The 27,457-nt window shown below is 36.6% G+C and overlaps 4 protein-coding genes across 5 annotated transcripts; 1 reads left to right on the forward strand and 3 right to left on the reverse strand.

Moving 5' to 3' along the window:
• Window positions 1-1,236: 1,236 nt before the first annotated feature.
• LOC147540397 (pentatricopeptide repeat-containing protein At5g52850, chloroplastic-like) lies at window positions 1,237-4,816 on the reverse strand. The gene has a single exon (XM_086639047.1). The coding sequence runs from the start codon at window positions 4,421-4,423 to the stop codon at window positions 1,670-1,672; it is 2,754 nt and encodes a 917-aa protein (XP_086495173.1). The 5' UTR covers window positions 4,424-4,816; the 3' UTR covers window positions 1,237-1,669.
• A 993-nt stretch (window positions 4,817-5,809) lies between these two features.
• On the reverse strand, window positions 5,810-7,576 carry LOC147540398 (uncharacterized). The gene is made up of 5 exons (XM_086639050.1): window positions 7,156-7,576; window positions 6,758-6,986; window positions 6,564-6,665; window positions 6,246-6,407; window positions 5,810-6,067 (listed from the first exon to the last, which is right to left on the reverse strand). The coding sequence occupies exons 1-5, from the start codon at window positions 7,428-7,430 to the stop codon at window positions 5,936-5,938; spliced, it is 900 nt and encodes a 299-aa protein (XP_086495176.1). The 5' UTR covers window positions 7,431-7,576; the 3' UTR covers window positions 5,810-5,935.
• A 610-nt stretch (window positions 7,577-8,186) lies between these two features.
• LOC147540399 (rho GTPase-activating protein 7-like) lies at window positions 8,187-18,882 on the reverse strand. 2 transcript variants are annotated; one of them, XR_015224900.1, is made up of 22 exons: window positions 18,457-18,882; window positions 18,137-18,173; window positions 16,432-16,508; window positions 15,982-16,052; window positions 15,820-15,898; window positions 15,579-15,723; window positions 15,358-15,471; window positions 14,490-14,567; window positions 14,277-14,332; window positions 14,109-14,178; window positions 13,505-13,592; window positions 13,038-13,278; window positions 12,285-12,506; window positions 11,814-12,143; window positions 11,535-11,584; window positions 11,292-11,352; window positions 11,133-11,216; window positions 10,236-10,349; window positions 9,987-10,156; window positions 9,529-9,598; window positions 8,935-9,428; window positions 8,187-8,608 (listed from the first exon to the last, which is right to left on the reverse strand). XR_015224900.1 is itself a non-coding variant. In XM_086639046.1 (22 exons), exons 1-22 carry the CDS (start codon window positions 18,493-18,495, stop codon window positions 8,414-8,416), a joined length of 2,598 nt encoding a protein of 865 aa, XP_086495172.1. In that variant the 5' UTR covers window positions 18,496-18,882; the 3' UTR covers window positions 8,187-8,413. The 2 variants fall into 2 exon arrangements, 1 of the variants encoding a protein (XP_086495172.1); XM_086639046.1 differs by having other exon boundaries at window positions 8,935-9,141.
• A 2,773-nt stretch (window positions 18,883-21,655) lies between these two features.
• LOC147540400 (uncharacterized) lies at window positions 21,656-25,537 on the forward strand. The gene is made up of 8 exons (XM_086644352.1): window positions 21,656-21,707; window positions 21,847-21,963; window positions 22,359-22,475; window positions 22,615-22,731; window positions 22,884-22,964; window positions 23,125-23,205; window positions 23,324-24,099; window positions 24,251-25,537. Exons 2-8 carry the CDS (start codon window positions 21,848-21,850, stop codon window positions 25,288-25,290), a joined length of 2,328 nt encoding a protein of 775 aa, XP_086500478.1. The 5' UTR covers window positions 21,656-21,707; window position 21,847; the 3' UTR covers window positions 25,291-25,537.
• The last annotated feature ends 1,920 nt before the right edge of the window (window positions 25,538-27,457 follow it).

Consider the following 27,457-nt stretch of genomic DNA (forward strand, 5'->3'; position numbering starts at 1 on the left):
CTTATTTACTTATGTGGCATAGTTATTTTCGTAAATAAATAATTAGTTATTTTAGAAAATATAGAATACTTGATTTCTATTGGTTGAAAATCAAATATTGATGAGTTGGACAATTAGAGATATCTCAAGAGGACACTCTAGAAATAGAGTGTCCTCTTGAGATATCTCTATTCCACTCTCGACACGTCATCTTAGAGATCCAAATAGAGTGTTGCATTGGAGATGATTTTTAAGAAAAAACTCTAAAAATCCTACATGGCACTCGGAGTTTCTAAGATTGAGTGTTGCATTGGAGATGCTCTTAACTAGAGCACTCTTGTAACAGTGGGGATTAATTTTTGTGGATTATAATCATTGCCTAGATTAACTTCCTTTCACATTCAAATAAGCACACTCAAATCAAATTTGAGGTACATATGATTTTATAATCTTTATCAGTGGTCGGTTCCATTAGGATCAAAACACATTGTGGGATTTTAAAATTTTAATTCATCCCTCGTCTAATCTATGCGAGAGAAACATGAAACAGTAAAAGATATACAGGTACTTAGGTTTTGCTTAATGGAGAAAGATAGTAATATCGTACAAAAATAATTTGTTTCGTGAATTCTAAAAAATAATGTCACGAAAAATACAATTTGTCTGTGTTTATGGTGCTATTAAAGCCCATCTTTTGAGCCTTAGAAATTTATAGATATCATTTTATACATAAATCAGAATTACACCTAATAAAAGTGACACTTCTAGTTAATCACGTATTCATTTTTCTATACTTTCAACAAAAAACAAAAAAATCATTTTTCAATCTATGTTTATATTTTGTGGAGAGGCCCTAATCTTCAAATTTCAAAAATAATAATAATTAGATTGTATATGATTATTTTTTAACATAAAACACAACCAAGAGAAGATTGGTTTGTGATTGAGAAAAAATAATTTTCATTCCAAAATTTCTGATATCGAAAGTAGAAATATTAAGCACGGTAGGTTCAATTTAGGACGTAGTCACAATTAATGCCACTTTCAAACTCAAAGAACCACAATCAAATCAAATTTGAAGTACATATAATTTTTTAATCTCAATATTTTATCTTGTTCGGTCGGTTCACTTTAGGACCAAACGACATGGTGGGGTTTGAATTCATCTCTCATCCAACCTTAAGAGACAGAAAGAGCAAACAGAGTGAAGTTTATATTGGTTGAATAATCACAATTCACATCAAGATTTCTTTCATATTGCCTTCAAACAGTTTATATATTAATTTCCAAGAATGGGTTATCCAAAATTTACATGTACTATCTCTAGCTAACTCAAGCTCCACTATAGTGGAGTAATTGCAATTGTCCCACAGGTTTGGGAGTGTCCGGAACCTCGGTTATGTGTGCGGGCTCAAGGTTAGTAGGTTTGGAGCCTTTTGGACGGACTCGAGGAGCCTTCGCCACAAACAAAACTCGTACTTGTTTGGATTTAGGCCAAGGTGTCAAATGTGACGATAATATCCATAACCGCTAAGACTTGGGATGTCTCAAATAATAGACAATAACATAGACTCATTCAACTACAACTCTTCCTCACATTTGATCATCTCAGTGTATGCGTCCTGGTAACACTGGTCGGACAAGTTTTCTATCTCTCGAGAAAACACTCTGACCATCTATCAGAAACCATTCACCAATAGTCACCACACGAACAGTCGCCTTGCTTGAATGAATGAAAGCGGTTCCCATCTCTCACAATTATCTCTCTGTCAACTAACTTACTGACAAGCTTTGCAAAGCTATGACAATCTATGCAGATTCGCAAGTTCTTGATTATTCGAATTGGAGCGATCGATGGTGTATTTAGAAGACCAAAAGCAATTGCCAACTTCTCACTATGATACAACAAACTTGAATGATCACTATACTTGTATCCCATTCTATTCAAATCATTCCTAAATGATTCTATCTTTTCATGAATCATTTTGATCTGTGGATGTGATTGATCTCCTGCTACAAAGTGATGAATTTTGTTTCTTGTTTCTATCCAACTCTTTCCTTGATTCTTTTTCAACCCTCTATCTTTCATCATTTGTCGTGTCAATTCGCCAAATTTCAACTTTCCTGCATCATCATAAAGATTTGCAAGTAATACGTAAACAGCAGGGTCTAATGGGTCAAGCTCTAGAGCACGGCTCGCTATATCTTCTCCCATAGCTACATTTTTATGTAACTTGCAGGAACTCAACAAGGTTTTGTAGATCAAGGCATCTGGTTGAAAAGGCATTCTTCTTATCTCGGCCATGGCTTCCTCAAGTCGTCCAGCACGGCCTAGGAGATCTATTAAACAAACATAATGATCTAGTTGTGGTTCTATTCCATAAGTATCACTCATGGTGTAAAAATACTCTATACCTTTATCAATCAAACCACCATGACTACAAGCATAGAGCACTAACAAGAGTGTTATTTGATCAGGCTGGATCCCTTTCAAGATCATATCTTCGAAGCATAGAAGGGCAGATGAAACTTTGCCATTCGAAGCCAACCCAGATATCAAAACATTCCAAGACACCACATTTGGGTCCAAGATTTCTGAAAAAGCTCTTTCTGCATCATTCACGAAACCACATTTTCCGTATAAATCAACAAGTCCATTCAAGACCGAAATCCAACTTCCTAAACCACATTTCACAGAGTAGCAGTGAAGCTGTTTTCCAGGTTCAATGGCAGCTAAGCTTGCTGATGCAGATAAAAAACTAGCCATACTGAACCCATCGACCTTAACATTATCATTGAACATGTGAGAGATGGTTTTTAAAGTCATTTCGTGATTACCCGTCTGGTTAATTCCTGCAGCCAAATTGGTATAAGTTATGGCATCTCGTGTAGTCATCCTATTTACAACATTCCAAGCATCATCTATCAAACCAATTCTAGCATAAACATCTACTAGTATATTAGCAACCGTAATTATGGAATCTTGTCTTAATTTAAGAACATACCCATGGACGTTTCTTACTTGCTCTGGTATAGAACAGCTCTTGAGAATCCCACTGAGAGTGACAGAATTAGGCTGAAAACCGAGAACTCGCATGTCTCCAAATGCCTGAAAAGCCTCATTTTCGAGCCCATGTTGACTAAAACCAGTAATCAGAGAGGTCCATGAAACTAGATTTGGTGAGCTTATCTCCTCGAAAGCTCTTAAAGCATCTCTCACCATTGGAGAGCTTTTCATGTACATATCAACAAGCGAATTTCCAACAGAAGCATCCCATTCTAATCCAACCGTGACCACTCGAGAGTGAATTTGCTTCCCAAGATCACAAGAAGGGATAGATGCACAGATGCTCAATATTCCAGCATAAGTGAAAGAATGTGGCACTATTCCTTTAAACTGCATTTCGTTATATAAAGAAATTGCAGTGTCGAAATCTAAAATTTGAGTATATCCTGTAATCAAAGTTGTTATTAACCAGACATCTGATTCGGAAGTCTGGGCCGAGATCTTTTCTGCATCTTCCATTCGCTTCCATTTTGAATACATATCAACAAGAGCTGTCTTCAAAATTAAATTGAGTTCAATTCCCAACAAGATAAGATGAGCATGAACTAGTTCCCCGTACTTGATGCTCAAAAAATTACAAGCCATCAAAAGCTTCACAAAAGTGAATTCATTTGGAGTAATGCCCACTTCGATCATACGTAAATACAGTTTCAGAGCTTGACTCCAATTCTGAGCTTGGACTAAAGAAGATATCATAGTAGTCCAAGTAATAGTATCACCATTGTTGATTGAACCAAATAATCGAAATGATTCATCAAAACAACAACATTTTGAGTAAAACTCCATCAAAGCACTTCCTAAAATTGAATTCGATTCAAACCCATGTTTTATAATTTGTGCATGAGTATAAATTCCCAACTCAAATTCCAATAAAGAAGAACAACATCGTAATATACTCGAATACGTAAACTCATTAGGTACAAATCCAGAAACTATCATATCATAAAACAAATTTACTCCCTCTCTATGATTTCCATCTTTTACATAAGCAGAGATAATACCAGTCCAAGAAACTACATCTCTATTAGACATATCATCGAACAGTTTACGAGCATCTGTGACCCCAAAGCATTTGAAGTACAAAGACAATAGATTGTTATTTATAATCAAATTATCTTGAAAACCCAACTTCAAAATTGGACTGTGAATGCAAACCCCATCTTTCAATTGCTTTGAATTGGATATTGAGACAACCCATGAACAAAATTCTTCACTTAATGAGTTGTTTATTGTTGGGTATGGAGAAGTTGTATTGTGGACATGGATTATGTGACAAATATTTGGTTTTTTTATGAGAGAGAAAGGAAGAAAAGTTGGTAGTTGAGGATTTTGAAGAGGATAGAAACAAGTTCTAGTAAAAATTCTAGTAAGATTCATGAGAGTTTACTGTTTTTTTGCCATTTCTTAATTTATATTCTTATTCAATTCTCACTCTTGTGAGCTTATTCTCTCATTCATGCATTTTCCATGGAACTATTTTCCTATGAGAAAAGTGAAAGCATAATTTTATGAACTGTCTTATCAAAATGTAATAGTATGAAAAGGAATCCTCTAAACTATAAAGGTCCTTGTTTCTGCAAAATATGAAACAAAAATTGGGGGGAAAATCAATTCTTAAAAGGCAAACGGATGCGGGCATAGTTGGTTACCCGGTGAACCGTCCGATTATGTCGCTCGTCCGCCCCAACTCGTTCATACCCGTCTGTGTATCTTACTGGTTATACCTGCCCGCTAGTTTGATTGGCTTGAAGCCTTTAGATCTCTAGGGTTAGCTACAACAGTTAAATTTCAAGGGTTAACATATATAACCCTAGACATCAGAAGAAAGATACATAGTTGAAGTCGGCGATGTTAGGCTGCTCCGGCACTTAATTTTTAGATCTATAAGCTTTATAATATTAACTATATTTATGTTACAATTTTCTTTTTCTTACACAATAAAATGAACTTTTTTTTCGTTGAAAAGCTAGGAATAATATTAATAAGAAAAAATGGGTGATATAGGCGAAGGTGATGTGATGAAATCCTGAAAGTAAACTCCTTATCTTTTGTATGTGATAGAGGTATCGCTATTGCACTTTGCTTTTTGCATGTTTAAGGTGATAGATGGTTTTTTGCTTGTCACTTTCAATATTAAGCTTCTAGCCCATTCCAAATGTACTTGATGTCACTTAAACTGATGGATTTGACTGTCAGATTGTCGAGACACATTTTTAAAATTAATATATTTATTAGCGAAACCCATTACCCAAACCCAAGATATCCGAGTAAGTTAGCGGGCTTAGGCAGGTAATGGTGCAATAGAAGTTTGAAATTGCTCGCCCGGTTAACCCATCTACCTCCAATGGTCATTAAAGTTTGGTGCCCGACACACCCACACCCAGCTCGATGCTTCAAGTGCTCTCAGATGTCCATACCCGCATGATTCCCACCCTTAGTCCAACCCCATGATCATCCTAGTCTCATTTGAATCTCTCCTATGGCCAATCTCAAGAGATAAATTTTTAGACAAAATGACTGTTTGCAACCAAGCAAACCACCACATTGAAGTGGTTGTAGTAGTCTAAACACAATGGCTGTTTAAACAAAGTTGGAATCTTCAAATCTAGTTTCAGTCTAATACACAATTCATAATTCAAACCATATGGTGCCTGAATTTCAGTTTAACATGGCATGAATACGAAAGGTTTCGTATCGATAAATATCACCTATGCCGAACAAACACTATATCAAATATTAAAAAAAAAAAATCAAGTCGTTGGGTTTCGAAAATAAAAGAAAAGAAGTATCATCTTTCATTGTTTACGAAGTTCCAGACACATTTACAGTAAGTAATTCCCCTTGCAATTAAACTAGCTATTACTGATGTTGCTGTGCTACAAATTTAACTTACTTCTTTTCCAATATGCATTTCAATTCACTTGCAACTATCTCTGAAGAGCAAGAGAGGCCTTTTAAGTAATTGGCAATGTCGGTCCAATATAAGTCATCCAACAGTTCCGTTATCTCCTTTATCAGCTCCTACAATTGGTAAAACAATAAACAGAGGTCAGGAGTAGTTGATTTAACTAAACATTTAGTATAAAAACAAAACAAAAATTGGGAAAATCTAGTATGGTTTTGGTTGGGATAACATCGCACGCAATATCAAACATCAAAAACATATTACCGAATTACTACAAAAACTGAAACTATATACCTCGCCACTCTTTTCAGTGCCCTGTTGTTCCGTGGGGATATCTTGTTTCCCATACATATTACCAAAGAGATCATCATCAGGGAGTGACAGTTGTTCCATAATGCAATCTCTTTTAAATGTGTTGTCAACGAGAGCCTCTATCTTTCCTCTAACACCTCGAATCTGTTCATAGAAGTCAAAATCAGCAAGAGAATATACTATAGTAAGCAAAGGCGACATAGATGGAGTTAAGTTGAGTGATTCGTTCAACTGTGGTTTAGTATAGTCAACAAATGGTTTCCCAAGTGGTCCAACGTGTTGACGTGTGGTTTAGTATACCTTCTTTAAATTACGAAGACAGACATTTAAATTGATCGTGACAACCGTGTTTATATATTTCTTGTATTCTTCTCGTTGTTCGTTGTAAGAAATAGAAAGATCCTACAAACAAACAGACAACATTGTTATTATTATTATTACAACATTATATAATAATGTGATTGATGTAAGGAAGATTATTAGTAATTATATACCTCCCAATTCTTTATTTCGTTTTCAATCTCTTCTCTGGTATGTGGTTCCAATGGTATACCATGCTTCTCCTCGTAATGGTCATCAAGATAGGTCATCACAGAGAAATACACATTGGACACCTTAACGGACAACGTTTTGTTGGCCTGTTTGTTTTGAGGCCAACGATCTGTCTTCTTCTCTTCATAACTCTTATTCTTCCAACAATTTATATCATCCTCCACAAGTTTCCTGTAACAACAACAACAACAATGTGTACATCAACAATTGATATCATCCTCCTAAATTACCACCACCTAGGGTTTGGTTTGGTTTGGTTTGGTTTTGTTGGATTGGGGTATTAACTTTTAAGAAAGAAAAATTCGAAAAAGATGATATTTGGATCCATATATGTATATACCTGGCTTCCTTGAGTTTAGTTATCAAATCCTCAGTTCTTTCTTGTAACCCTAGTTTTGGTCTTTTATCCTGGGTTATTTCTTGTAACCCTAGTTTTGGTCTTTTCTTACTACAATCACCATCATCAAGGTTTTCTTCTTTTTCGTCAGATATTATTACCTTGCCAGCACCATAGCTGCTGCTACGTTTTCCAAAAAGTGACTTCTTCTCCCATTCTTCCAACTCTTCTGAACTGTAAGAAAGTTCCTCACACTCCGACTCTGAATTATCTTTCATGGCTGCCCTTTTCTTTCTTTCTTTCTTTGTTTTAGGGTTTTTCTTCTCACGACCAGCGTCCTCTTTTATTGGCGGGAAATTGAAGCCCAAAGTTGTTGGTGGTGGGACTGGGAGGAGGAGAAGAAGACGAGGGAAAAAAAAGAGTAAAGGGGTGTTTCGAGAAAACAAAAAGAAATATATAAATATTCTTTTTTCCCACACAATTATTACATATTCGGAAATTTTCCAATCTCGTTTTCTGCTCGAATTGTGTTTTAACATTTTTTCAGGTACCTTTTTTTTTTGAGAAATCCGCTACGATCTACGTTAGTAGTTACGAGGCATTGATACATCGAGACGATGTGATAAGCACGATAACTGCCAAAATACTACATGGTCTAAAGTACGACGGATTAAATAGCCTATAGCCTGACGAATTAAATGACATAAAGACTACATAAACTATTTTTATTTATACCCAAGTTCAATATTTCTAGACTTGCACTTCCATGGGATCAAACGTAGGACCTCTCCATTGGAGAGTAAATGCACTGACCAACTAGGCTACCAGTGGTTGGCTTTTCAACTCCTTTATCATTGTTGAATGTGGAAATTGAATATTTGTCTTTTTCATAAGAGAAACAAAGTATAAGCTTAAAATAAGAGAAGCAAAATTCCTTCGAAAATCTTGCCATGAAAATTTAACAGAAGATTTACAACATTATAATATATACACATAAATCAGTTAATGAGACAAGACAATCAAAAGAAACGAGAGAAGACAAAAAAAACTCGATAAATCTCGCAGAAAATTTAATGTGTTTTGATACTTAGAATGGACGTGAGTTTCTACATCAGAAACTGAATACAAATTATTTGTTTTTTAAGGGAAAATAAATTGGACAAGCGAAGAAAGAAGCGGAACACGATTATATAACAGTATACCATGGATATACAAAAGAGAAATCACGGAAATCTTTACAGCGCCAAAGATGATGAACGAGTTATTTAGGTGGAGGGAATGATGGTTGTTGTTTATATACCAAGTTTTGACAAGTTGATGTTGCAAAGCTAGCGTCGAGATTGTGGAGCTGTTCCATGAGTTGGTTTCTCCGATCCTTGAAGAAATCGAGACGTGTTGTTAGTTCTACCAGTGTTGATGAAGGCACAGATGGATGATGTCTTGGATATTCCGTTGCCTGTTAACATTGATTATCGGTTAGAGACTGAAAGTCATGGCATATATTTATAGATGTATAGCTTCTTCTGACAATGTGAAGGGAATTTGATCATAGGAAGCAGAATCATATTAAGAAAAGGAAATGGTGAGAAGAGGATAACGTTGGATAATGTGAGTCGATCATAATCACCCTCAGTCGGAAGAGATCCAATATCTCTGATTATGCCACAATCGACACGTAATTTACACGTCAGAAGCAACCTCACTTGGTGAGGACAAATGGTTTATCTAGGATTACCTAATCACAGAGCATAGCTGAAGTGGGGAAGTTGGTGCCATTTTTACCTCAATTGGCCTAGACGTGGAAGGAGCTGATGCAGAGTCGACTGCGAAGAACTCATCTGCAGAAAAACTAGTAGATGCCTCAGTACTTTTTGAATTACTCAAGCTTGCTGACTCGCCATACAGCTTTAGAAATAGCTGCTTGCTGTTAGTTGCAGACAAAAATACTTGCTCCTTCATGTTCCGCCGATCAGCTCCTAATGAGCTCTCCTGTATCGAACAATACGTAAATAAACATCACCTTCAATTTTATTTCTTGGCGTACTTTCCTAGAATAGTTTTTTGACTGACTAGAATAAGAGTTTGTGACCTTTTGTTATTTGGCTTAATTTCTAACCCACAGCGCCCAAACGACGCCTGCTTATCTATCGGAATAATATATATATACCTCAGTTCTTTGTCTCGTTTCATGATTACACATACCAGTTTGTGTGTTTGTCTGTGTCTGTGTGTTTGTCTGTGTCTGTGTGTCTGTGTTAAATACACATACCAGTGGACTGGGAAACGAAAAGCACTAATTGGTTTACGGCCTTATGGAAACTGATAGAACATTAGCTCAAATTGAGGTAGATAAGGGAAACATTTGGAAAGAAATACCTCAGTTCGTTGTGTAGCTTCATGATTACAGAAGGCAACAGTCGTATCAAAATTTTGTTGAAGAACCTTCCTGCGAGTGAAACAGATGCAGAGTTGATACACCCAAGAAAATGGACAAGGCAGAAAGCACAAGTTATCAGATGCAACAACGAGCTTACATCATCTACAGGTTCTTTGAAGTGATTATTAACTTAGAGAAGAGAACTACGGTCAAGGTAGAAAACTTGATTTAACATCTCTGAACTCTAAAATATAGGCTGCTCCATCAGGAGAAGCTCAGTAAACGCTCCTATTACTATATTAGAACAAAGTCCTCCGATGTCAAATGGAAAATCAGCCCAAGTTTCCCTAACAGACTAAGTAGCAGTAAAATATCCTAATATGCAATATGATGCATAACAAGCAACAGATAAGTAACATTGCAATAAGAAAGACAATAGTGACTCAAGGCAACTCACTGTTGCGAATGTAGATTCTGCAAATGTTGGTAATGATCGCTTGCATCAGAAAGGGTGCCATAATGGTTTTGACTTTGTTGATTAAGTTGAAGGTGAAGTTCCGTGACCTTCTGTTTCAACCTAGCGACGTCTGCTTCAGCAAGGGCGATTTCTTCCAGTTCTGCTCGTGTCTTCAGCCATAAGATTGTTAAAATAAAGATCATTTGTCTGACTGTCAATCAACCACAAATTAGAGAAGATAGAACCAACCTTGGGGTTCATACCACGAGAGTTAAAAAACTGCCCCGGTGACATGCTCAGACCAATCTCCAGATCAGCTCTAAGATCTCTCTCAGCTTGCAACTGCTCTTGCAGTCTGGAAACCTGAACAGTGAAGTACAATGTTGCACTAAGTACATTTTTAAAATGAGGAAACCGACCGAACATGTTTTAGACATTGATTTTTCTTAAAATCCATGATCCATGTCGCAGAGTCTGTTTTTTAAAATTGATGTGTTTCTAGTCGCTGTGTGGATATGGAGATTGAGCAACGCATATATTTGAGAAGGGTTCATATCGATAGCATCTAGAAGCAGTAGCTACCAACGTGTAGAGGAATATACAGACACAATTCGGGACTTCGACATTCATCATGTTTGTTAGTTGTTATTGATGAGATATAACCTAAGTCAGAGAAGGTCGAAGAGTAAGTCAGTCACCAACTTCAGATGCAGATCTTCCTCGATATAAGATTAAGATTGGTTCGTTTCAAATCACAGAGGTTTACGATCTTATAATATTTGAGGTTAGACTCAAAGGAATTAAGTTTTAGATACAAATCAATGAATATTTCTCCACACAAGTCTATATTGTATGTCCATTAAAGAGTCTCTCTCCACCAGTTGAATTTCTGAGTCTCGAGATTCAGGTGGTGTAGGTACGAGTATTAATAGATGCTACATAGGCCATCAAAATATGACCACGGTTGCTAACAAGTAACAACATAGAGGTAGCATAACTTTTATGCATTTGATTCCCTCAACTTGAGAAGGCACTCGATGATACGATATAACCGCATGATATCGCATTTTACATGGCTAAATAAAATGTAAACTCAAACTCAATATCTCAAAGAGAATTGACAGATAAAAGATAAGGCAATCATACATCGTGTTCAAGTGCCAAGCGTCGCTCATGCAAAGCTTGTTTTCTTCTCTCTAAACTTGCTTGCAAAACTGCATTCCCGTTAGCCTGGAGAACAGAGTCACCCAAATTAAGATACTACTGCAAGATTCAATATTGAAGGCAAACAAAGTTAACTAGTACCTCTTTTGCTATTCTATTCCGTAAGTCATTCTTTGTCGTCTCAAGCCTCTGTATAGCAAGCCTAAATGAAAGTAATTGAATAATTTGTGAGTAAGAAACAGATCGAGATAATTCAATAAGTCAACACAACAAACAAGCTGCTTGAGTGCTATTTTTCTTACTGGGATTACATTTTCTTAAGTTACAGAGAGAGAGAGAGATGAACACTGGATATGCCACAAAGATAAAAAGGGAAAAACTTACTCTTCTTCTCCAGATGAGTCAAATGATTCCACTGAAAGATTCTTTCGTGCCTGGAAATATAAGGTAGTGAAACATTTATTTTTCTCATTAACCAAAACAATCAGGCCATAACAAATGCCATATTAATGGCAAGTGTGGGAGAGTCAGTACTTGCTATAAGTTATTTGATGCACATAAGTATGTCATATGCACATTTTGCTTAAAAAAAATAATTCCTTGTTTAAAATAGCCTAAAATCCAACCAAAAGAAGAAAAACAAGAAACAAGAGGCCAACTCACATTGTTTTTTCCCCAAAAGGATGGACGTTTTGCATTGAAGCTGTAGCTAGCTAGTTTACTTGTAGATTTTTCTGCGTGTAAATGAGGACCAGCAATGGGTGCGTGAAGACCTTGTTCTTTTGGCGACAACAGGTCTGACATTGATTGGTTAGGTTTGCCATAGGGTAAACTATTCGGAGTGTGCGTCTCGGGTATTGGGCTCTCACTTTCTTTCTTGCAGATGTCTTGGTCATTGAGATGAAAATCGGAGCCTCTTAGAGACTTATGATTCGATATGCCATTAGTCTCTCCAATGGATTCAATATCTGAACCACCATCACCTTCAGACCCCTGTAAAGTTGAAAAAGAGGACAGACGTAAGGACGAACTGATGTACAAAACAAACCACCAACAAGTATCTATACGTCATGAATGTAGGAAAACTATATGCTGTCATACTACAATCCCCAGAAGGCTTAGTAGATAGTGAACCTTATGTCTATAAAGATCACTTCCAGCATAACCACTTCTTTCACTAAACTTTCCACTATGTGCACGCTCTGGATCATCAAATGCTTCTGGATCAACATCGTTTTCTGCATCATGGTATCCACCACTTTTGACATAAAGATTTTCATCATCAGTTGATCCCTCTGAGGCACCATTTCCCGTCTGAGAATCAGCTGAAGAAGAGCATATGTGTAGATTATCATCCTAAAAGAGGGAGGGGAGAGGCAGATAAGAGTAAGAAGATCAAAATTGAATTCCCGTAATGCATATCAAGTTTTTGGCATTAGTCGAGGAAGAAGATAACAATTTAGAGATCTGTGTAAGTTCATCCACAACAATTTGCAACAGGGTACTGAAGATTAAACCATTGTCAGTATATCCTGACAATATGTGAATGGCCTAAGTTTTGTTAAAGTGCGAAGATGACCCCATATTTGGTTGAGTTCATTTCTAACAAAAACCAGTCCCAAACACATTTTGCGGATGCCCAACATGTCAACCAATAAAAGTTCAGAAATCCAATATGTAGAATGTCGACCCACATCTGCATTTGAGCCTAACGAGCATTTAATGATAGCTTCCAATATTATAATTATCATCAGGTGCAATAATTTATTTTTATGAATAGAAAGAGAATTTTCAAAAAAGAATAGAAAGAGACATGACATTGAGTCATATCTTTGGTCTTCCCATCACTCAATAAATCATGTTATAAACTGGTATAGTAAAACTTACATTAAAGATTTTGTCATAGTCCTCGAGCAGAATTGCAACGATGGCTTGAGCATTATTAGCAGCATTTGCTGCAGCAAGTAGCTGAGCTGAAATATCACTCATGGCAAAGTCTTCCTCCAACTCACATTCACCAGCCAATAGTGGGCGTAGTAACAAGGGAGCCATGCAAGCAGCAAGAGCAGATGGAGTCATCCGATTCTCAGAAGCATGAGAAGCAACAATATGCATCATTTTCAGAATTCTGAGCAAAATAACGAGAGTCAGATTTTTCACTTTTTTAATTAATGCTAGTCAGATGGGAATCAAACTCAGGACTTTAGAAGAGGTAAGATGGTAATTTCTACTTCCATGATGACTAAGGTGAGTTGCATCGTGCCCTTGTGTCTTAGAACATAGTAAACCATATTTCAATAATAAGCTTCATCAGTACGCGCATTCTATTTAACGCACCGGGAGAAATTCATTACCTCTGTAACAATCGCCGATTTGGTTCCGGAAATGTCTCAAATATTGCAGAGCGAAAAGCATTAAGCTGAGATTCCTTCTGTTCGATCCCTTATCATGTCCAACAGAAAAGCAACCACATGAATACATCATACACAAGTAATAGAGATGAATTAAATTGATCTTTAAACAATATATATATAGTAGTGAATAAACTTGCCCCTTGTGAATGTGATACCCCCAGAGGGTAGCTTATTTTCATGGTTTGGTTCAGAATCAGCAACATGAAAAAGAATGCCAGAATTTCTCATTTAAGAGCTTGTAATTCTGAAGACATCCTCATTTTATTTCCCATTTAAGAGTTTGCAGTTGCAGAAAAATGAAGTTTCTTACTTCATAGCCTTTACAAGACATAGCTTTAGTTGCACTCCCGACCTAGCTTGGTATTCTGAAGGTCAACACTGAGACGTGAAGAACACGTCCACCAAATAGTATGGCAAATATAGACACGTGCCTAAAATTACTAGAGAATATAGAGTTACCCTTCGATCAATTTAGAATGATTGCTGACATTAAAAACTATAATTTAACTAGAACTACACAGGAACAGCTATAAGACAAACTTACTGGACGCCTCCAATAAGGAAATACAGCAAGATGCAGGAACTGGAGACGAGGGTAACTCTCTAAGCGCGTACTACACAAAAAACATAATATGGGTTAGCATGCAACTGAACAACATAAGGAACAAACATTTGTGTAGTCATTTAAACATGAGCCACAAGGAAGAGATACCTTTACACAGTCACCGACAACATGTGCATCCTCGTCAAAACTGAATTGATTCCTCCCTAGCAATGACACAAATATTATAAGAAATCATCTGAAAGGAAGAAGATTGAAGCTTGGTGGCAGTGGCACCAAACAAAATGAACTCAAAAAAATGGGTATTGACAATAACTGAAGACAAGTTCTATTTTTAACGACAGTAAATCATGTAAAAAAAACCTTGTTCATATTCTTGGACCCGGCGGTAAACATCCTCAACATCAGCTGATTGTCGCAAGATTCCTTCTATTTTTATTCCTATAAAACGAAAAGATTGCAGTAAATTTCATGCAAGGTTTAAATATCCTTTTAAATGAAATATGCACACAAAATTCACCCAAAAGAGCACAAAACTCTAACATCCTCTAGGAACATGGGAAAGTTCAGGCATTTCAGTTTTCAACATGAACACCGACCCCGAAGACCCCACCCCCCCCCCCCCCCCCCCCCCCACCCCACACACACACAAAAATAAAAAAATTCATTTTGTTTCTTCCTCGCTATGAAGGAAAGTGGTCTGCATCAGAATGAGCAAGAGGATATGATTGTCATTGAGATCATTCTTCTTTCTCACGAGAATAAGAGCTACTACCACTCTTTCCGCGATTATGTGTTCTTATCTTCATCTTGCACGGAGATAACATTGTAGAAGAACTTGTTCTTTCTTAAACTAAAGCTGACCTATTTTGATTTCTGCTAAATTATTTGAGTAGTTATGTTGCATGATCAACCAGAATACAGCAAGCCACTAACCGACATATTTTCTCCTTTAAGAAATCCACTCCCCTTACGAGGTATCCTGTCATATGTTTAAAATCCAATTTGTCTGATACTTTATATATTATCAAGAGAAACTCATGCGATGCTCGAGTCACGACACATGATGCCCTTCACTTTTCTAGCAAAACACGGCCAGAAGACTAGAGACGACAGCCAAAAATTAAACTAACACTATGTACTTCTGGCAGAAATTAAAAGCCACTCCAGCTTCACTACTGCGACTAGTTTCAATAGCAGAAAACCTGAACCAAAATGCTAGAGAACTTACCAAACATCTCCAGAAAGCGCAGAGCTTTCTCTAGGAAGGATGGTCCACCATCGATATCTTCTAATGCAAGTAAAATTGGCCTCTCAACTACCATTGATTTAGCAGGGCGCTTGTCTGTCCATGAGTGAAATAGAAAAGACAATTGCATATAAAGCATGTAACTATTTCAGTTGCAGGACAAAGTTATGGAACTCATAGTAATACTCTGAAGAGATACAAACATCGTTGAAAAGATTCATCAGTTGTGTTATCTGCCTCATTCTGAAAAATCCCATTATGTCCCATAACAAGTGCAGCACTTGGGGCTTGTGCAAGAGCATGTTCCAGTGCTGTCTTCCACTCAAACAAATCCTCCGATGACTCCGCCTTAGAAATTTAAGAACGATTACAATTTGGAAGAACGTGACAAGTATTTCATGCATTAAGTCATGATATTGGTTGACATGAATCAAGGGCATGCACCTTAAGAGTGAAAGCTCTCCCATCACGCCCATCAGGAAACAACACAGTCAACAGTTTTTTATCTTCCCTGACCACGACACTACAATAACCATTCCATATATCAGCCAGCAGCACAGGTCGGGTTTGAATAAATGTTCACTATTGTCATAGACTCGTACTAACCTCCCGGAATTGTTCAGGTCTATACCACCCAGAGTCAGATTCACTTCACCGCCTCTCTGAGAAAGTGCACTCTGCGAAAAGAACAAGAACTTATTAGATACTTCCAAGGCAAGTAACCACTTTCTGATGATTGTTTCCCGGACGCTATTGAATGAATTGATGGTTATTTTCCATACTGAATGTTCTTCAATTTCAGTTATTACATTATTTTAATATTGCCAATAATAAAGACACAAAAAGCTAAAAGGGACAAACATGCCCCCTCACTAACAGAAGTTCTGTTATTGGGCTTTTCTAGTTAAGATGTTATTTGTTTCATAATAAAATGTCAAGGGATTGCAAGCATCAATAATTGGAATAGTGTTCTTAGCAGTAGCTATCAAACTTCAACCAAACAAAGAAACCAGTATAATAAACTGATATTCAACAAGAAAATGGGTTAATACTGACAGGATCGTTTTTGAAGAAAACTAGAGATGTCCGTGTGAGTATGAACCAACGTTTCCTCCATGATTTCCAACCAATTCCTGTAAGTGCAATGGAACGTTTCAGAATCCTAACTAAAATAGTCAACGTAATCAAGAAACCACATAACAAACAAGATTACGAGAGCAAGGAGTTAAACTGATAAAAATGACACCAACAAGCCTGAAATCGAGAAAGATTCATTGCAATTTGGAAAATTTGAAACGAAAAAAAGGTCAAATTCATTCCGTTGCTGACCAGTTATTCCACATCCGCTTAAGACAAATGTGGCAAGTTCTTTTTTGGAGGGAAAGATTGTAGAAAATAACGTGTGCATCAAATTATGAATAGAACAATTGTATAAACTTACGTGTCATAATTAGTGGAACAGTCATTTGCTAGAAAACGGGTATTCGAAATACAATACAAGGGAAATATAAATCCCAACTAGCACGGGATTCACGAGTGAAATTAAATTGCCATGTGCCACCAATCCTACTTCGTTCTAGACTATCAATTTTAAACAACGATTCAGCCAAAACAAATTGGACGCACTGAGATAACTTTATGTTGCATTTGTCCAGAAACTTCTACAACTTGAATAGGCATCTCGGCCGAAACTCGTAGATTTGTTCTAAGGCTAAACTTTATTAGTTTAGGTTGCTTACTAGGAAACTAGGGTTCACTTTCCTACTTCAGGTTAAGTTTTTCACGTCACCATTAAGGTATAAACCCACGGGAAGTGGACGCATGTTACAGATTACCTCTAGTTGTCATCAATTAAAAACAGATTACCTCAGGCTGTTTTGCTCTGAAAAACAAGGGTTGGCGTACAACGCGAACACCGATTTCGAAACGTAAAGGGAACCACATATGTAGAAAGAAATCATGTCGTAGCTTCTTTACATTGCCACAATAATATAATGTATCAAGTGACTAACTCACTAGCAAACAAAAACCATTAATGTTTTAGTGTTGCATAAACTCCAATTCCTAAAAATTAACATGCTGACACTCAAAAGTAAAGCCTAATGCTTGTATACTATCCTTTTATAACATTTTAATGTTATCTTTAGTTAGAGGATAAAATTACTACTATCTGTTATATTGCTCACAGGGAGAGTATGCATTTCTTCATCAAACAATTGCATTTTACATTCGAACATAGTCGGGTTGATGCATCTTAAGAGAACATAGAAATAAACATAGAACACAAATTACTATTCTAACTACATGATCTACAAATTCCTAACCTTACATAGATAAACAATCATCTCTTCTAAAGTAATCATGTGTTACGGTGTAAATGGCAGTTCTTTTATGACCATATTTACTACATAAATTTTCACTTGTATTGATGCTTGATGTCGAATCATTAAGATCTCAAGCTGACGATTAAACCTTCGTCTCTAGCTCATTTCATATTCAATTAGAACCCAAGTTTCAGCATAGCGTTGAAGGTCGAAACTCAAACTAAAGAATAATAAACATATTTCAACCATGATAAATACTCCCAAACAAGGCTATCACACTGAACAAAACCTACTCCTCGAATCAATCATAAAAAATTGAACATTTCCAAATTCAATAAGCACATTATAATCAATTCACCATAGATTTACTCATTTACAGACAGACAAATTTAGGATAAAATTTTCCACTTAGAACAAGAGAAAATTCATAAACTAACCTCTTGATGATATGAAAAGTGGACCACTCTTGAAAACCTATACAACAAAAAATTCCAAGTTAAGGTATACGAAAATGAGGGTTAAAACTACCAATAATGCAAGAAGATATAACAAAACTCTAAATCATACAGCATAAACCGCCATTAAAGAGAGTATTACACTATTAAAAAAAACTAAGAATCTGATCTTTCTAAACAAACACCAAATCCTTAATGACTTTTCAATTCATTCATGAATACAGTAATAAAGAACATCAATAGAAGTTGAAGAGATAGAGAGAAGTAGATCATCAAAGTAAAGAGAGAGAGAGAAATCTTACAGTGTTTTTAACACCAGTTTTTGATCTTTCAGACAACATTTGAAGGAAATGAGACTGAAAACTAGGGCATCAAAATGAGAAATAGATGATTATACTAGAAGAAGAAGAAGAAGAAGCAATTTGAATAGTACCAAACATTTAATGGAGTAATTTTTAAACTCCTAGATTTCAGCTGTCTAATCAATTTCATCTCATCTATAATAATGAAAATGACAAGAAAGAGGAAAAACTACCAAACCAGACAACTACTACTCTCTCTCTCTCTCTAGTCTCTCTCTCACTAGTTTCTCTCTCTCTCTCTCTAATACCAACCAGGGCATTGGTGTGTTGTTCTTTGTGAGTTGGGTACTTGTAATAGCTTGCTGTGAAAGTTTATCTGCTCTGTTTTTTTCTACTACTTTTTTTTTCTTAAATACTAGTACTAGTAGATTAGGTGAAAGATGATTAGTAAATTATGATACTTGGTCCTACATCAAAAAGTTTGATGGACAAGCTGTGCTCTTTTGACACGTGGTGTACTTGGTATAATTACACTTGAGTACAATTTTACGTTCCAAAATTGATGTTGGCCCGGAAATTCGGGTCAACTACAGTCCGACATCTGATGTGGTCGGTGCTAATTTTTCGGACTGAAGTTCAAAACTGTCTAGTTAACTGTATTAGTTGTTGGAATTTGGTTTGTATCGCTATTGTCTGCGTTGGTTAACATAAGAGAGTAAGCACTTGAATTGATCAATAAATGTGAATCACATAGAATGGACCTGGTAACTATATCAATTGATCTATGCATGTATAAGTGAGATTGGAGAGGGAAATGACTAATGACATTCCGATGATGATGGTGGTAGTAGTGATAGAGTTGTTGGCTACCTATTCTTACAAGTTTCTCTGATTGCTAAGTTAAACTAATGGAATCATTGTCTAGTGTCAAATTAGAAGGTTTATTAAATATAAAGACCAAATTTTTCCAATTGGGTACAAATTGAGATTAGCCAGTAAACTCTAATTGGTTGTTGTATAACTTGAAAATACGGGAAGGGGTGAATAAACAATAAAATCATATTATATACATTATTTTGTATGTCGAATCTCTTCATCACCTGATTTCATGGAATATTTAGATATATGTCGAAATAAAATCGTGTAAATGTCGATAAAACAAAATCTACAAGGTTTGTTGGTACTTTGAGATCACTCATCCTTAGACTAAAAAGGTTAGCAAAAAAGGAGAAAGTCATTCCTCTCCAGTTTTTCTTGTATTTGCATTCTTGAGAGCGTTATAATAGAAAATTAAAAATTTCTTTATGCATTTGTAAAATGTTTTTATTTTTCAAGTCGAGATGAAAGAGTACATGCGTTAGATCCTAATTTTTTTTCTCTAGAGCAAGGAAAATTAGAAAAGTGTTAAATGTTCATCTAAATCAAACTAAATACATGCTTTATGTTAATCGATGAGATTGTGGCAACGAGACAGACTTGTTGTATCAATTTTGATACATCAGACGAGTACCAAAAATAAGTCGTTACATTAGTAGGGTCTAAGAGGGGAGTGGAAAAATATTAGATTAGAATTAATAGTCACAGTCACGTGACAGTTTTAAACCCTGGTTAGATAATTGTAAATTGTTTTACTACTAATTTTTTGAGATAATGGTGATTAGTGAGTGAGTCAGTGACTGACATTAAAGTAATAAGAGAATCTCCCTACAGAATTAGTCCCTTTTTTGTCTGGTTGTTAGACACATCTCCTCTCACCTGATCTCTAAATATTTATTCCCTTAAATAAATTATAAATGGTTGTTATTTTTATTTTCATTAGTTTTAAATGGTTTATTTGACATTTTATTTTAAAATAGTATATATAGGAAAAATCTCTCATACAATTATAGAGATAATAACAACCATTTAGTCTCGTTAATTTCAACCATCCCTAAGACCCTAACTATTTCTTTTTGTAGTCAATTCTAATTTAATTAGCGTTTTTGAGGGAGAGGACCAAAATTAGCCCGGTAAATTAGCTTCCGCCCCAGCCCATGTCCGAATTGCGGGAGAGGTCCAAAATGTCAGATCCATCTGACAATTCCTGTTTCTAAGGGTTATTCCCTTCCCGTTTTGCCCTGCCTGCTTCTCCCTTACCTGCCTTAATGGCCGATTGACATGGCAATTAATGAGCCGAAATTGTCAAATCCGGAGCATTAAATGAGGAGAAAATATCTCCAATTTTATTTCCTTCCCTCTCTAATCTGATTTCCTTCCCTCATCTCCCCGCCCAAATCTCTCCTTTATTTTCTTCTTTCTATCTCTATCCTCTGTTCTCTCTCCTGTAATGGCGCCATTTTTTCATCCAAATTTTTGGGTTGAAATTTTCTGTCCCGCTCAAAATCTATCAACTGTTTCTAGCTCTATTTATAGACAGAAGCTCATCATCTTTTGAAAGACCAACTGTTACTGTTCTTCCACATCAGGTTAGTGATTTTAATGTTCATCATCTTCCTGGCTTGAAGGGAACTCTAGTGTTTTGCCTCACTCATCTTCTGCCATGAATACTCCTTAAACCCAAACAAAAACAAAAATAAAAACAAAAACAAAAACAAAAACAAAAGCATTTAAACTCATCTTCTAGCCTTGAATGGTATCATTTAATGTTATCATTTTAATGTTCTTAAATCTCATCTTTTAGCCTTCAATGTTATCATTTAATGTTTCTTTTGGTCCACTGCTCTTTAAAGACAAACAGTTAGACACTACATTTCATTCATATTTGTTTTGCTTGACTGTCCCTTTCATGTTTATGCCCTGAATACTCCTTAAACAAGAACAAAAACATTTAAACTCATCTACTTGCATTGAATGAAGTAATTTCAAGTTGATGGATGTACTTCCAACAGAGGTCACCAAAATGATGAATATTAGGATCCTTTGAACAACTCCTTCGAAACTAATGATTTACTGTAACACTAGTTCATTGCCCACCAATCAAGTACTTCAAGACACCACCCTTAATGAATCTGTATATTTACTAGTCAGTATACAGTTTCCTTTTTGTTTTATAGTTGATTGTACATTTTGTAGTTTCTACTTAGTTATATAGTGTTTGTTCTTGGTCAGTTTTCTGTACATGTTTATACACAGTGGCCAAGTTTACCGTACATTGTTCAGTTCCCGTTTTGCAATATGTCTGTACTTTCGTTTAGTTAACTTTTGCAGGTCGGATTGCATATCTCTAATCTTAACACGTCAACTTTGAATCGGTATATTTTCATTCCTTATACTTTCGTTTTTATTGTTCAACTATACCGTACATTTTTCCGTTCCTTATCCGTTACCCCGTTTCCTCTTCGTTGGATAGTTTACAGAACATTCTAAAGTTCCCGACTTTCTCTTATGCAGAATGAACAGAGAAGAAATGTCGTCCCAGTCAAATGAAGAGTCCATTCGTGAACCAGAACGTCAATTCTTCAGTCTCCACCCATCAAGTATCTCAAGATCACCACCCTTAATGAATCGGTATATTTTCATTCCTTATACTTTCGTTTTTATTGTTCAACTATACCGTACATTTTTACGTTTCTTATCCGTTAGCCCGTTCCCTCGTCTTTGGATAGTTTACGGAACATTCTAAAGTTCCCGACATTCTCTTGTGCAGAATGAACAGAGAAGAAATGTCGTCCCAGTCTAATGAAGAGTCCATTCGTGAACCAGAACGTCAATTCTTCAGTCTCCACCCATCAAGTATCTCAAGATCACCACCCATAATGAATCGGTATATTTTCATTCCTTATACTTTCGTTTTTATTGTTCAACTATACCGTACATTTTTACGTTTCTTATCCGTTAGCCCGTTCCCTCGTCTTTGGATAGTTTACGGAACATTCTAAAGTTCCCGACATTCTCTTGTGCAGAATGAACAGAGAAGAAATGTCGTCCCAGTCTAATGAAGAGTCCATTCGTGAACCAGAACGTCAATTCTTCAGTCTCCACCCATCAAGTATCTCAAGATCACCACCCATAATGAATCGGTATATTTTCATTCCTTATACTTTCGTTTTTATTGTTCAACTGTAGTGTACATTATTACGTTCCTTGTCCGTTATTTAGTTTCCTCGTGGTTTGATAATTTACAGAACATTCTAAAGTTCCCGACCTTCTCTTATGCAGAATGAGCAGAGAAGAAATGGCGTCCCAGTCAAATGAAGATTCCATTCGTGAAGCAGATCGTGAATTCTGCAGTCCCTACCCATCAAGTACTTCAAGATCACCACCCTTAATGAATAGGTATATTTATTAGTCAGTATGTAATTCCAGTTGTGCTTTATAGTTGGTTGTACATGTTGTAGTTCCCACGTAGTTATACAAGGTGTGTTGTACTTGGTCAGTTTTCTGTACATGTTCCTTCACCTCTTCACCTTATTCCTGTAATTATTCAGGTTTGAACTTGAATTCTTCCCTTCGAATGCTTCAAATTTGTCAAGATCATCACCCTCAATGAGTACAGAAGCAATGAATCGGTACATTTTCATTCCTTATATTTTCAATTATATTGGTCAAGTATTTTGTACAAATTTAAGTTCCTGATCCGTTCGCCTGTTTCCTTGTCGTTTGATAGTTGACGGTACATTATTCAGTTCCCTTTTCCTATATATCTATATATTTCGTTAACTTATGCAGGTTGGAATGTGGTTTTGTCATGCCTATTTCTTCAATTGTGCCTCGATCATACACTTCAATGATTCCACAAGAGTTGAATCGGTACGGTACTTGGTGTGTTATACCTTTTTTTGACTGGGAGTTGTAAAATGTCTGGTTCCCAATTAAATGTAAGGTTAGTTTTTCCGTTCCTGGTTTTAAACTTTGTGTATTTTTGTAGGTCGCCCAGTGATTTCTTCTTACCCCCGCCTTCTAACCATGGTGATGGTTCCACTGCTCTTGTCAGAAGAGAACCTCTCCGGTCTGAGAGTTGGCCTGAAGTATTCACCCATGAGGGTCAAGAATTTCCTGGCGGTGTGATTGCATTTCGCCAGGCTCTCAGTCGATACTCAATCAAACACGGTTACAATTATGTGTTTGTGAAGAATGACCGCGATCGTGTCACCTGTGTTTGCAAAAGTACAAAATGCAAGTGGAAAGTACACGCGGTTGCTCCTCTTAAGTCGAGATCTATGTTTATCCTGAAAGCCTACAACCCCGTTCACACCTGTGAAGACTTCATCACTGGTGTACGGAAACCTCGACTATCGACTGAAGCTGTTAGTTTATTGATTGCAGAAGACATTAGAGAAAACCCTACCAAGAGCACGAAGGATATTGTTAGTTCCTTCAAAAAAGATTATGGTATTAAACTGAGTTACTACTACTCATATCATGCTCGAAATGCGGCAATTTGTATAGGATTTGGTGATGAAGCTGATTCCTATGCAAAACTCTCCTGGTATGTTGATGCTCTGTCACGATCTAATCCTAACAGTCATATCGATCTGGAAGTTGATGAAGAGTCGCATCGTTTTGTAAGAATTTTCATTGCTCTTGGAGCATGCATAGAAGGTTACAAGCATTGTAGACCTCTGATATTTGTTGATGGTACGTTTGCTAAAACAAAGTATAATGGATGTATTCTTGCTGCAGTTGCGAAGAATGGAAACGACGGTAATTATTCTATTTCTCTTGAAACTGTTCCCTGTACATTGTGTAATTGTCAGAAAACCATATAGTTGTCTGTTCATTAGTTAGTTCCCGAGACATGCTTACATTTACAAGAAACAGTAATGTATATACTCAATCATTGTGTTGTACGCAGGTTTTTTCATTCTTGCCTATGCTGTTGTTGATGTAGAAAACGATCACAACTGGCTCTGGTTTTTTGGGAACTTGAAGAAGTGTATAGATATTGGTGAATCACTTACTTTTATGTCTGATAGGCATAACGGTATATTAAATGGTGTTCGGAATGTATTCCCATCGGCCAACCACTCCTACTGCGTGTGGCATTTGCGGAACAACTTGAATTTACGAGTTAGAAATGGTGCCAAGAAGTCAGATTATTTTCAGTCATTGATGTTCAAAGCGGCTCGTGCACTTACTGCCTCGGACTTTAGCAAATACACTGGGGAGATTTGTGTAATGGGTGGGCCTGGAGCTGAAGCTTTTTTGAACTCAGTCGACCCTGTTCATTGGGCAGATGCCTTCTTTCCAGGGAAAAGGTACGGTTTAATTTGCTCTTCCTTGTCTGAGTCCTTCAATTCATGGATCCGAGACGAGAGAGTTATGCCAATAACAGTCATGCTCGATATGCTGCGAATGAAGATCATGAATATGATGAACGAGAGGCGAGTTGAGTCATCTAGTTGGTCTACTTTCTTATGCCCGAAGGTAGATAAAGAAATGCAACTGCGTTACAAAGTGGCTTGTAGTTGGACGTGCGTCCAGTCCGGTGAAGCTCAATACGAGGTATTGTCTATGCCCTCCCATTCAGTTGATTTGGCGCTACGGACCTGCACTTGTCGCAAGTGGCAAGTAGAAGGCATACCATGTGAGCATGCGATTCTGTGTATAAAAATGAACGGTGGCGATGCCTCTTCATTTTTTGATTCCAATTTCACTACCGAAGCCTATTGTAAGACGTACAGTCATCCCGTTAAGCCTGTACCTACGTTTGATGAGCCTAAATCATATGACCCAGACACGATGATTCTTCCTCCTCTCACAAAGCGACGTCCGGGTAGACCTCGTACCACTCGAATTGAAAGTGCCGGGTATTTTCCCAAAAGACAGAGGGTGTGTGGCAGATGTAATCAACTGACGACCCATAATCGTGCATCTTGTAACGAACCAATATAGTGATGGGTTAGCACTCATGTGGATGATTTTGTTTAGCACTTCTTCAAGTGTCCAGTATTTTGTTAGCACTTCCTTTTGAAATGTAAGTTTCTTTTTGTTGTCTACTGTTGTATGTAGAATACATTTCAAAAAGTTTGATGTCCACCACCAAACGGGCAGTACATTGTAAAACTGACTGTACATTGTAAAACTGGAAGTAGATTATGTAATGCCTTGTACCTGTAATGTAAGTTGTATGTGCATTTGATATTTTCTAAGCATTGAGTACCTTTCACATCTTGTGTCCTTTGGTCGAAATTGTACATAATGAATGAGTCTAAGTTGTACAAGTTTTTACCCTTCAAAAAGTTTGATGTCCACCACCAAACAGCAGTACATTATAAAACTGCTTGTACATTATATAACTGGCAGTAGATTATGTAATGCCTAGAACCTGTAATGTAAGTTGTATGTGCATTTGATATTTTCTAAGCATTGAGTACCTTTCACATCTTGTGTCCTTTGGTCGAAATTGTACATAATGAATGAGTCTAAGTTGTACAAGTTTTACCCTTCAAAAAGTTTGATGTCCACCACCAAACGGCAGTACATTATAAAACTGCTTGTACATTATATAACTGGCAGTAGATTATGTAATGCCTAGAACCTGTAATGTAAGTTGTATGTGCATTTGATATTTTCTAAGCATTGAGTACCTTTCACATCTTGTGTCCTTTGGTCGAAATTGTACATAATGAATGAGTCTAAGTTGTACAAGTTTTACCCTTCAAAAAGTTTGATGTCCACCACCAAACGGGCAGTACATTATAAAACTGACTGTACATTATAAAACTGGCAGTAGATTATGTAATGCCTTGTACCTGTGATGTAAGTTGTATGTGCATTTGATATTTTCTAAGCATTGAGTACCTTTCACATCTTGTGTCCTTTGGTCGAAATTGTACATAATGAATGAGTCTAAGTTGTACAAGTTTTTACCCTTCAAAAAGTTTGATGTCCACCACCAAACGGGGAGTACATTATAAAACTGACTGTACATTAGAAAACTGGCAGTAGATTATGTAATGCCTTGTACCTGTGATGTAAGTTGTATGTGCATTTGAACAGAAACATTGACAGTAAAGTATAAAACTGACAATACATTATCTAACTAAAATACCTTTGGTCGAAGTTTTTTTCAGAAGTATTTTTCAGTACAACAGTAGTTAATAACATTTGTACAACATTTTTTACAATTATCAGCTGTCCTTTTACATCATCTTACTCCAAGCCTTTTGTGACTCCCTTAAAATTTTGTACGTCACCTCCGTTCTCATTCTTCTAGCTCTGTCGCTAAATTGTTCGGCCTGCGTGCAACTGTCTGGCATGCGAAAGTCTTGACTGTCTATGAATATTCTTTCCAGATGCAGCATTACGAAAAGACCGCAGTCCGGTCTGCAGGATAAAAACAAATTTTTCATTATACCAAGTTGTAGCCATTAGAAGAAGTAAAGAAGAGAACAACTCAATGTCTAGAGTACGGTAAGTTATAAAACTGCTAGTGCATTATGTAATGTCTACTGGACAGTAAGTTATGCTTTGTGTGTTTTGGAACAAATCAATTTACAGTAAACTATAAAATTGACAGTGCATTCTGTAATGTCTAGTGTACAGTAAGGTATGCTTTGGGTGTTTTGGAACAAATCATATTATAGTAAACTCTATAACTGACAGTAAACTACAAAACGGACATTATAAAACTGAAAGTGAATGGGACTTACTCTTTCCCTTGCTGTGGACATTCTTCTTCCCTTAAAAATGGGATCTTTTTCTTCAGTCGTTTTCGTCCGCAGTTCAATTCATTTAACACACCTGCAAGGACTATTGCAAACTCCCTTGCATTCTTGTTGCACGTTTGAGCGAGCTGTCGATCATTGATTAGTGAATTATAGTGTATCCAATCATTTTCATGGAACCTATACACCAGAAGCGTCCAGTGGTAACCATAGTATGCATCATTGGTGTATGGTGTGTTAATTGGAACACACAACACTGAGGTATGGCCTTTGATAAACTGCTCCTTAATTCTGGTCTGCAAATTTGCAGTTATTGTATCGGGGTGCCGTTTCTGGTTGATCAACGTCTGCAAATTACCAATAATACATTTTAAGAAATATTTGACAGTAAC

The sequence above is a fragment of the Eschscholzia californica genome, unplaced genomic scaffold, assembly GCF_041429995.1.
Source record: "Eschscholzia californica isolate CP2 unplaced genomic scaffold, dmEscCali1.0.p SCAF_5, whole genome shotgun sequence".
Classification (NCBI taxonomy): Eukaryota; Viridiplantae; Streptophyta; class Magnoliopsida; order Ranunculales; family Papaveraceae; genus Eschscholzia; species Eschscholzia californica.

Excerpts from the sequence above, each read along its gene's own strand:
- LOC147540397 (XM_086639047.1), bottom strand. The coding sequence starts at position 4,423 with ATGAATCTTACTAGAATTTTTACTAGAACTTGTTTCTATCCTCTTCAA.
- LOC147540398 (XM_086639050.1), bottom strand. The coding sequence starts at position 7,430 with ATGAAAGATAATTCAGAGTCGGAGTGTGAGGAACTTTCTTACAGTTCA. Across the intron at positions 6,408-6,563 it reads GTCTTCGTAATTTAAAGAAG|ATTCGAGGTGTTAGAGGAAA; the intron begins GTATACTAAACC and ends TTCTATGAACAG. Across the intron at positions 6,068-6,245 it reads GCACTGAAAAGAGTGGCGAG|GAGCTGATAAAGGAGATAAC; the intron begins GTATATAGTTTC and ends TACCAATTGTAG.
- LOC147540399 (XM_086639046.1), bottom strand. The coding sequence starts at position 18,495 with ATGTTGTCTGAAAGATCAAAAACTGGTGTTAAAAACACT. Across the intron at positions 18,174-18,456 it reads AAACTGGTGTTAAAAACACT|GTTTTCAAGAGTGGTCCACT; the intron begins GTAAGATTTCTC and ends TTTGTTGTATAG. Across the intron at positions 9,142-9,528 it reads AAGCTACACAACGAACTGAG|GAGAGCTCATTAGGAGCTGA; the intron begins GTATTTCTTTCC and ends TGTTCGATACAG.
- LOC147540400 (XM_086644352.1), top strand. The coding sequence starts at position 21,848 with ATGAACAGAGAAGAAATGTCGTCCCAGTCAAATGAAGAGTCCATTCGT. Across the intron at positions 22,476-22,614 it reads TCACCACCCATAATGAATCG|AATGAGCAGAGAAGAAATGG; the intron begins GTATATTTTCAT and ends TCTCTTATGCAG. Across the intron at positions 24,100-24,250 it reads TGCGAAGAATGGAAACGACG|GTTTTTTCATTCTTGCCTAT; the intron begins GTAATTATTCTA and ends TGTTGTACGCAG.